The 11,662-nt window shown below is 31.4% G+C and overlaps 1 protein-coding gene across 1 annotated transcript; it reads right to left on the bottom strand.

The window, feature by feature from the left end:
- Positions 1–6,076: 6,076 nt before the first annotated feature.
- On the bottom strand, positions 6,077–10,980 carry LOC142318225 (uncharacterized). Its single transcript, XM_075354791.1, has 3 exons — positions 10,636–10,980; positions 8,518–8,768; positions 6,077–6,486 (listed from the first exon to the last, which is right to left on the bottom strand). The coding sequence occupies exons 1-3, from the start codon at positions 10,936–10,938 to the stop codon at positions 6,303–6,305; spliced, it is 738 nt and encodes a 245-aa protein (XP_075210906.1). The 5' UTR covers positions 10,939–10,980; the 3' UTR covers positions 6,077–6,302.
- Between the last annotated feature and the right edge of the window lie 682 nt (positions 10,981–11,662).

Below are 11,662 nucleotides of genomic sequence, written 5' to 3'. Positions count from 1 at the left end.
TTCGTATAAATACTGGCAGTCTCCAAGAATGAGTTTCACTATTAGCATATATGGGGCATCCAACACAATGTTCAGTTTTAGATCAGTTTTAAATTGCCGTACATCCTTTGCAGCTACTGAGGACTAAAGAATCTAACTTGATTACTGCTGGTTTTTTTTTTTTTTAATTTTCCATAAGAGCTCTAAACTGGTAAAAGTCATGGAGTTATTTCTCTTGTTGAAATTGCTAATATACTAGACAAAACAATTTCGTGCTTAATTACTTACTCACGGTATCGTATTCAGGCAGGTCTGAAATAGGCAGCGCGGTATTCACATACATCAGTAAATGGAATATTGTTAAAAGATTTATAATTTATTGATATTTATTTATATTTTTAACTGATATTTGATAAAAACTTTCAAAAACTGAGCCTTGTAGTATGCCACTTTCTTATCTTTTTCTGATGAATACTTATTATAAACACGTCCTTAAAAGTACGGTCGTACACAACGTAGTTGCCAACTAATACTGGTAAATTGCCACGAATGCCCCATACATGTAATTGAAGCATTAGTCCATGACTCCAACTCATATAAAAAGCCTTCCGCTTATCGAAGAAAACTTCAACACAGTGTTTCTTCGTGATGAAAATGATATGTACGATATTTTCTAAATTGATCATTTGGTCAGTAGTGGAATGTTTCTGTCGAAATCCTGCTTTTTTTTAATTTCAAATATGCTTCCTTTTTAATATCTCTTCTCTTTCTAAAATCCAAACTAAATGATTATATCAATTTCTCAAAGATTTTTCCAATAGCACACGTCAAAGAAATAGGACTGTAATTACTGAGAACTCTCAAGAGTTTTCTTTTTTTTGCCTCTCGCCATATCTGATTGTACAATTCTAGCAATCTAAGTTTAGGAGCAATGCTTAACTGTCTGATCATGACGTAAAATATTCCGTCTGACCGAGTGCTGTATAGCCCGATTTCTCCAACGCTTTCACAGATATTTTAAACGGTAAATGGTATAAAAGATTGATTTCTGTTACAAAATTTAAGTGACCCACAAGTTCTGTTTTTCGATTCTTGAAACAATCATCTTAATTAGTCGTTTTACTCGCTCCTTCGAATTGATTGGGTAATATTTCAGCAATTTTGTTTGGTGATTCTTCAGACTGAAGGCAATTATCGGAGTAAACTGTACCCTAAAAGTTTTCTTCCAAATATATGTGCAGTAGTATTTCTGCTAATGTAGTATTTTCTAATGCTGGACATTTTGAAAGTTTGCGTGCTTTTTTCTTTCTTTTTATCACTTCATTAATCTCATTATTTCACCATGGAACAGGAAGATTTCTGGGTTTCCAGATGTTCAAGGAATATATATCTTGATGTGAAGTTAAATAATTCTCTGATGCCGCGTCGACATCGTTTTTAATGACTCCAGTTGTTTGAGGGGGTTTTGTGCCAGCAGTGAAGTTATCTTCATAAGTCTGCCTTATCGAACAAATATCTTTTTGGAATGGGGTAAAAAAATTTTCGCAGGAAAATGAACAGTTCCGTGAAGATCTTGAAAAACTTTAAAAGAATATTTTGGTACAATCGATGCACTTGCAAATGTTAAATCTGTACAGGACTACAATTCCGTCTCTGGCATAAAACAAATTTGTGAGCCTTTATTTAATATAACTAAGTCAGAACAGACACTCACGACAGAGATTGTCCCAACACCCATGTCGGAAACAGAATCATCTGATGGATTGTGTATCTGTACTCGACTCTGAATATATTTAAGCTTTCCGCTTGGTCAGATGTGTTTTATTTTTATTCAAAATGTTTACCTTAGCTGTAACTTGGGAGTCCTTAAAGCTTCCTTTTGAGTGGAAGATTTAATTTTGCAGTTTATGATTCTCTAAATCAGAGCTACCACGCCTCACGCAAAATTTGAGAGCAGCTGATCTGCATTAATTCTTGGCGAGGAAGGGATAGCAGATGTTTATCGTAGGTCGTGATATTCGGCTGCTGAAAATTTTCTTTGCTCCAAGATAGCTGATCTTTTACAGTGTTTTCACTTCCTGAATTGCAATTTCATTTTACAAAATGGACAATTTCTAAAACGACAGTTGCGTTGCCCTTTACAATTGACGTAAGGAAGAGGATTTTCGCATGGTTCATTTTCATGACTTTCCTCACCATACACGCAGATTTGTTGCCTCTAACATCTGACTGAGGTAACTCAAATTCATTGGCATTTAAAACATCATGTAGACTGCGGTGTAAATACTCTAACGTCTAGACTATTATACTACCATGCACCTTCTCAGATAAGGAAGGTATATTGAATGAGAGCATGTAAGAAGCAGAAGACAGAATATCAACATTTCTTCTCATGCTCAGCTTTTGGTATTCAGGCACATCTTAACTAGATCATTTTTTCTTCCTTGTACGAAGTAAAGGAAGTATTGTGATCGCGAAAAATTTCGGTTTTCAAATTTCAACGAAAATATCCATTTTTAACATCCCTGAATCCATTTTGACTAGTTTCGGTGTGACGTCTGTACGTACGTATGTATCTCGAATAACTCAAAAATAATTAGCCGTAGAATGTTCAAATTTTTTATTTAGGACTGCTGTAACATCTAGTTGTGCACGTCCTCTTTTAATTGTAATCGACTGCACCAAAGTGCCCAAAATCCAGAAAAATTAAGATTTTTTACTTTTTCTTAACTGTTGTAATAAGCCCTCATCGAGAGATTTTCTACGATACATCATAAGTGGTACTTATTTTCATGGGTTCCAGAGTTATAGCCAAATGAAATATTAATTAATGAAATATTTGGATCTTAAAAGGGGAATGCAAATCAGACTTCAGACTTTTTTTAACTTTTTCTTCTTTTAATTTAAATATATTGATTTATTAATAATTATTAACCTCTGATTGTAAAAAAATTGTTTAAGTAAAATTTTAACACTTAACGTAGTATGGCATTCCGATCAAAACTGTCCGGGTTTGTCACTTCCTTTTTGAATTTTATTCCTTTACGAGAAATGAGTTTTTTTCTGAAGCTATTCCACCAGTAATTCGTTAAACTGTTCTTTTAAGACTCCTGTGGCACACGCAACATGTTCTACAACATTTTGGGGTGACTAACAAACATTCCAATTGCAGCTTCTCCTGCCATGTAACTAAAAACGTTGTGTATGAATTGTGTATGAATGAATTAGAAACTGAAATTGTTGTGTATGAATGAATTAGAAACGGTTTGTATAAATAGAGATTTAATGTTTCATTTGAATGTTTAGAGTGACACATCGTTCGGTTATTATTTACACAAGCCCAGTGGCGGCTCGCGTATAGACACTGTGGAACTGCAGCACCCCTATTTCCGCTTGATATTATCGATAACATTGATTGAGTCCTTTTTTCTTTAATTCTTTTTTTAGTAGCCATCCCCTAGTTCATGAAAAAGATAGAAAAATCTTTGTATGGAACTGTATGTTCACACAGTTCCAGCGACGTGATGTTTGGCTGTTGTGCTCATGCACACATAGGAAGCTGCACGCGAGGCTGCGGGGGAGAGAACACTGTCGCTCCCGCTGTGCCGATCCTGGCGTGCTGGTGGAGAGTTTTTTTTTTACTCCGCGTGTGTATGGAACGTTCCTTGTTTGTTCTCTTTTCTATTGAGAAATTATAAAATCTATCTATCTTTTCTATTTATAATTATAAAATTATAAATAGTCGGTGCAAGGGATATTAAAGCGGTTCAGTGGTTTTTTCAGTAGTGATCAGAAGGTGGCAGAAAATAAGGGCTCTTTGATTGTCAGATTTGTCCAAAAACACGCTGAAGGTCGAAAGAGAAGGTATTAATTGGTAAAAACTAATTATGTATTGATTCTGTGTACATATAAATTCAAATTAAGTAACTTTGAACTAGAGTGTTTTTAAGCAGACATTTTATTAAGTTATTATCTAATTATCTAAAAAATATTATCTGTATTGACATTTATAAGTTACATTAATGCTTAAAACCCGTGTACCATATTCTTGAATGTATATTATATTGAATAATTAGATTATTATACTAATTCCAGCTATTCTATACGATTCTTTTTTTGGTTCTCTCATTTTACGGAAAACTTTAACCGTGGCCTTGAAAATGCCCAGAAAAAAACTTTCTGGACCAGCACTCCCATTAAATTTTGCTACAAGCTGCCACTGCACAACCCTGAATAAATACGTTTTTCTTATATATGACTCATAGTCTAGGCTATAGCGTACGGTTGTTCGCTAGTCACAGAATTAAGGGCGACATGAGCGTAACATAAACAGTAGACATCAATCTTGCGCGTGTTTGGCTTTGATATTTTAAACAGTTATAAAATTATAAATAAATACATTTAGGGCTAAACACTAATCCAGCCGATTAGTCTGCATAACATATCCATTTCAGTATCCAATAAAGAAATAAATTATTAATTTAATAATATATAAACTAGTTTTAAATAAGTAACTAATAAAAATATAAGATGTGAATTTTGTTTGTTGATTGGAAAAAACAACAGTCGTACCGTATATCTAATAGAGTAGTATTAAAAACGCGTGCTCGTTAGGTAGCAATATTTACTGCTACGCTGTTCATCAGATCTCTGCCAATTTGGTTGGACAAGCTATACTTAAGATTTATTATCTCATTATTATAAATCCACTTTTGTCTTTTTGTATATTTTTTGTGAGATTTTAATTTAACTTAAGTAACTTTTAATGTAACTTAATTAACTGACATATTTTAAAGCCTTGAAAATATGTCAGTTATTTGAATGTGATTAGCAGAATCAAATTTTTATTTATTGTAAATGATTTATCAAACATTTTTTAAGGTTTTTGTTTGTCATTACTATCAAGAAGTTTTGTACAGTTTTCCTATCCATGTTCTACGTTACAGAAATCTAGTTCAGAAATCTGGTACTAAATCTGTTGTTAATAGTATGCACTTTCCCCCGTTCAGCCCTTCGGGGCTTCGGGAATTACAAGGTTAATGGTATGTAACTTCGGTTACTACCAATTCTTGGAAAGTGCAGGCCAAAGAAGAACGAAGAGGTCTTCGGAAGTAGAAGAAGGAAGACCAACCACTCGCCTCAACATCACGGACTGGAGTCCGGAACAGAGCCCAGCAGAGATGCGTCCTGAAGGGCAGCCATACCAGAAGCGGATGAAGAGCTTCTACACAACCTCTCCTATTTCAAAACTTACAATAAGACAAAATAACCCAGCAATTGCGACTCCTCCGGAAAAGGGGACGCATTGCTCCCTCCTTATAGCTAGTGCCCCGTTGTGGCGTATTCCTGCTAGCCTATTAAAGAGTTAGCACCGAAAGGACTTCAGTGGACGGTCTGAAGGGGAATTACGTCGGAAGGACAGGCTTTATAAGCCTAGCCTTCCGCGGTCGGCCCATGAAATTGGTTCGATAACGCTGGTTTAACAACGGATTGGAATGCAATTAAATCCGGCTTAAATTCACTAAAATAATAATAGAAAAAACTTGAAAAATTAGATCCGAGATTAAAAAATAACCTTTTAAAAAAAAAAACAAGCCCAATTAGAATGATCCAGCAGCAAGGGACTCTGTCCAGGTTCTGCGATAAAGTAGGGAGTAATAGACTCCTGCCAACTTTGCATTCCATTCCATTCCATTAATAGTATATACTTAATTTTTTTTTTTGGTAGCTTTAAAACCAGTAAATTCATTTTTTTAAACACTTATGTATCGGCGTGTAATTGAAATAAATAAGAAAATTATTTTTAGTTTCTTCTGATGTAAATTTATTATTTTATTTTTATGTTTAAATTAACATTTATCCATTAACTTAATCGTTTATATTATAATCACTTAATTCTGTTTGTAGATTGATTAGACAACAGAGTAATTTATTTCATTTAAATGCATTAGATAAACAAGTTAAAATCTTAAAATTGTAGAAATAAAAGTTGGTTAAGTTTTCAATTTAATTTAAAAAGAAATATGTTCTGAAGAGCAGAGATATCTCTGTGAAAGAAATTAAGATTAAAAAATAAAGAAAAAACATTAAGTGAAAATATTCTTTATTTAATTCTAACAAAATTACTATATTATATTCTGTTGCTAGGATGTAATTTAATAAATTATTTATTAAAAATAGAATGCTTGGTAAAGGAAATAAATAAATAAATTCCTTGGTAAAGGAAAATGTATGCCTATTATTATTGTATGTGCCTTACTAACTCAATCTCTGCTAAGTTATTTTTGAAGAACTGTACCGTTCTATGGAATACCATTAACATGTTAATCATTTGTAATAGGGACTTCAACAGCTTCACTGGTTAAAATAATTCCATAATTTCCATCATCATCATTATAATATAAATATATATATTCTTTTGTGGTCTCTGGTATAAATACTGCTTCTTTTTTAATCTGCAGGACATTATTAAATGAGTCTTTCTTTGAATAGATTATTATTGACTTGCTAAAAAAAAAAATATAATTACAACATTACTTATCACATAATAAAATAATTCACACAATAAAATAAATCACTTGATCAAATAATTATCACATTGGTTTATACGGGGTTTACCACATGAATCATTTCACCTCTATCTTTTTGAATTTTTATTTCTTTTTTCTGCTGATTACAAATCTAATTTACAAATTTATATAACAAATAAATTGTGTAATTTTTTTTCCTAATAAAAACAAACTTCAGTTTTTTCAATGTCACATTTGCGGAAAAAATCACATTACGCTAATGTCACATTAGCCTAAGAGTGAGTGAAAATGGGTGCTTTTTATAGAAATCAATGATTTACCATGTCAACTACTCATTTAGAAAACTGGTTTTTTATCTTAATGAAATCAAAACAATTATTAAAACTAGATATTTAAAATAGAAGATCAAAATATGCATCTTTCTGGATGATGTACTGCCAATTTCTATATTTTCAATTATTTTCTCTTGTGTAATTATTTATCTGTAACAGATGACTATGATTATAGACATGCTCCAGAATCAATTTCTGATTCTTTTGTAGTCATGCAACAAGTACTTGTAAATCATACTTCCTTACTGAACAACATGAAATCATCAACACTTTTCCAGTAATTCAGTCTTTCAAAACAACAGACTTAGCTAGTAGCATATTGTTTTCAAGAAGGAATCTTTTTACCAGAATCACAACCAATTTATTTTTTGTTAAAAGAAATGATTTTTCAGTTTGTCGTTATGTAGGACTCTGTGTTTATAATATAACTGGTCTCATGGTCAATGTTGGGTTGGCACATAATTTTAAAAATTAGCAACTGATTATTCACTTGCTAGTACTGACTCTGCAAGTCAAGTTACTGTGCACAAAATGGTGACAATCTGATGCTCATTAAGTTAAGTAAAAGAATCATATGGAATGGTACTGATGGCTACTTAGTAGTATCACATCAGAGCAGGTTCTTAGATTAGCACTGTACTAAACCGCCAGTTAGCGATGCAGTAGATGTGTGTGTGTTAAATATTTGGGCAAATTTTTATGCGGTTTTTTGTGTTACACAGGTATCACCTCAAGAGAAAAATCTTAGATTAGTTTTACAGTTATAAGCCGCCAGGGGAAACTGAAGTAGATGTGTTTCTCTAAAATGGTTGGGTCAATTTTGATGCGAGTTTTTGCATTGTGTAGGTATCACCTGAGGGCAGGTTCTTAGATTTGTTTTACAGTTAAAAGCCGCCAGTTGGTGTTGCAGTAGATGTGTTTCACTAAAATGGCCGAGCCAATTGTGATGCAATTTTTTTCATTACATAAGTACTACCTCAGAGCAGGTTCTTTTATGATAAAATAGCTTGGCAGATTTTGATGTGGTTTTTTTTCATTAGTTACTTATCTCCTCAGAGCAGGTTCTTAGATTATTTTCATGGGTAGGGTGCTGCAGTAATTGCATTTCTCTAAAATGGTTGGGCTGATTTCAATTCGAAGTGCAAATGGAGATATATAAATATCACCAGGAGTGATATAAATGTTACAACATTATTACTTGAATTCAGAAAGAATTACTTTCCAGAAAGAAAAGCAGATACTATTAGGACGGTTGGCTGTATATAATAGAAGTGATTGGAGAAGTGAGTGGAGTAATCGATAGATAGATAGTTAAGTGGATGGGTGTGTAATTTTACCAGACATCTTTCTTCTGTTGAAATATTCATTATAAATAATGATGAAACACCATAGCATAAATTATGGTTTACGTACTACCAAATACTATCTTAAATGTTTCCTGATATATATAATAAATGTCAGCACCAAACTGTTCTATTCATAGCACTTTCTAACAGTATAACTAACTACCTTAGCGATCCATCGTTCTCATAGTTAATTTGATGGTTTATAAATTTGTGTTAATATTTATATTTGTAGGAATACAACGTTTCTAAGTTCACAATTTGCCAAACATTCTGAAAAAAAAAATGCATGCCAATATTCAGCACATATAAAAACAATATTTGTTTTATTACCTATATAATAAGGCTGCAACATAAACTTCAACTAAAGATGCAGATTTATTATTTAAATACATGTTATTTATATAGTCTTCCTTATTCTGATTATCAAGTCCTTCAATTACATTCTGAATTTCATTCCAGTTGTCTTTTAAATAATTAACAACTTCTTTACGAATCTCATGATGTTTCTCAGTTTTTCCATTAACAAAATATGAGAGTACTACAAAAAAAGAATTACCACCATGATTTTTTAATCGTAATACCTGTAAACATAAAACAAAATCATTTTTTCTTCATACAAAGGCTATCCTACAATTGATACTGTTGAAAATACTGGGCAGATCAGCAATATGGTGCTTGTGAAGCAGATTCCAAAAATTTATCATTGCATTAACATCATCACCATTCTGTTCACTTCTGACAAACAGCGGCCAATAAAATGTGTAATTTCTAATTGCTTACTTTCCCCAATTATGAAATGTTTGGTGTAATTTTCATTTAAACTGGAAGACAGAGGACTACTGAGACCCATCATAGAAAATTATTTTATATTTGTCATAATTTTATTTTATTAAAAATTATCTATTTTTTTTTAAAGATATTGCATTTATTTGTTATATTCTTTATGTTCATTCACAGTGATCTTAGCTTCAGCAGAATGTTATTTTTAAATTAAGAATCGATAAGGACTTAAAATAATAAAATTAACAAATAACATTGTTAACTTAAAAAAAAATCATATTCTGCTGGTAGGAAGAAATTTACTCACTATCTATCTATTAATATAGTAATAATGTTATAAGTTACCACCGGACTGTGAGAGATTAGTGTTAAAAGTCTGGAGATGGATGAACATATATGATGTACCATGACAAAGAAAGGGGGTGTCCATTTAATAAAAATTTGAAAGGATTATGCTTGAAGATTCATTACATGTTTTTTAACTTTCAAATGAATTTCCATTAATTTGTGACTTAATTCGTAGATTTATGATTTGCAAGCTAGATTCTCTACGTTCTAAGCAAGTTGGATACCAAACTAACAGACTGATTCATATAATATGCAAAAAAATAGCCATGGGCTTGGCAAATAAAGATTATCTGAACAGAATTGCATCTGGAGGTAAGATACAGATGAAGTTCATGAATGTAAACCAAGGAATAGTCAACTAATGGTTGCACATTTGTTCCCTTAATAAGTCAACAAATTCTAAACAAGTATAACAAAACTGAAAAATAATGGCTACAGTATTTTAGGATTGCAAAAGAATTTTGCTGATAGAGTTAATGACACATGTGATGAAATGTGAAACATAAAGGTTGCCTCAATAATAAATTCAAAATAAATAGAACAGGATGCTTAAAAATTATTTTTTTTTATAACCCCACACTGCAGGAAAAAAAAAGGGTTACTCAAAAACTTCAACTAGCAAATTTTTTTTCAATCAATATTGTTCCATAACTATACATAATCAAATTAAAGTTATGTTTTATTAAAAACATACATTACATCCTGTGCTAATGCTGGTAGTTGTATTATTACGTTATTTTAGTTAATTAAATGTAAGTTAATAATTTCAAAGTTTTGTCATACACTGTTCTATGAAATACAAGTTATTCAACATAAGTTTCTGTTCTACCAGTTTATTTACTTATATTACTTTCAGGCCTGAAGGCCTAATAACTTGTAAAATTAGGCATTTCCTACATCATATGATAAGCCCATGTATTGTAAATGAATTTAAATATTAAAATCATCAAGAAATTATGTTATTTTTTCTTTTTGTTTAACCTCCAGGTCCACCGTAGGCATGCTTCAGAGGATGAGATGAATGATTTGTAGCGTATATGAAAATGCCATGCCTGACCGGGATTCGAACCTGGGACCTCCGGATGAAAGGCCGAGATGCTAGCACTCGTGCCGCGGAGGCCGGCATATGTTACATATTAAGGGAATCTAATTTAACACGATTAATATTTAATTAAGAGCTACTACAGTGAAATAAATATTATATTCTAATATTATATAATAGAGTATATTATAAATTATTTATAAATTAGATATTATTATTAATAGACTGTTATTAGTATATATAAATGTAATATTTTATATATTACAAATTATACTGACTTTGTAGGATGGTAAAATACTATTACATGTTAAATTTTTTGTTTCATAAGTTCTTACAGATAAAAAGCTTTCTGGTTTGTAAACAGATCCTAAACAAACAAGTCTGGTAGGTATTCTATAAAGTTTATTCGTAATATCAAATTTTTCTGGAACTGTAATAGTATCTGTATCAGTGATTGCATTACACCATTTGTCAGCAGGTGGTGAAGTACTTCCAAGAATTTCAACTGGAAAAACACTTTTCAAGAAAATACATGAGCTGAACGATAAATATAGTATAATATTTTTATTATAACAGAGCATAATGATATTTAAACAATGTTTTAAGCCTATTATTAAATCAATTCTGGTGATGATAATAAACTTGATTTAACCTATTCTAATTTCTTTATTATGTAGATTCCACACCAATATATAATTTATCACTTCTTTATTTTAATTTTATGAGTCATAGATATTTATAATATAATATGTTAATATTATTAACATATGTTAATCATACTTATAGTTTTCATTAAGCTATAATTTTGGTTTTATATTCTGCAGTGCAATGATTTTTTATAGAACAACAAACATGTAGTGAATAATTAAATAAATTAAGCAAAGTAATTATTTAAATTCATTAATTTAATTTCGAAATCATTAATCATTTTGCATAAGATTAATAAAAAAATATGCAGATACAAAAAAAATTAAATTAAATTAAACATTTAAAAAACCACAATGAAAAAATGTTAAAAAACGTAAACTAATTAAATAACTGTATTTTTCCTTCTAATCTTCTGTGATGTGATTTTGTTTTTAAGACAATAAAATTTAAGATTTTTATTGACCGTCTCGTCGTGCATGACCCCTTAGACTGCATAGATAAGATTTTTTTTCCTGAGTACCCCATTTACGGACGAAGTGTCGGGCTCGCTAACAGGTTCCGCAAGATGTTAAGAGTGCGTATGTGTTTCTGCACCCTACCGACTAAACCTCCTACATCCCGATCCTCCCATTCCCAGGGCCGGATTCATAATTAAGC

The sequence above is a fragment of the Lycorma delicatula genome, chromosome 1 (assembly GCF_047948215.1).
Source record: "Lycorma delicatula isolate Av1 chromosome 1, ASM4794821v1, whole genome shotgun sequence".
Taxonomy (NCBI): Eukaryota; Metazoa; Arthropoda; class Insecta; order Hemiptera; family Fulgoridae; genus Lycorma; species Lycorma delicatula.
Note: the sequence above shows the minus strand (reverse complement) of the source record. Positions and strands in the feature narration are given on the sequence as shown.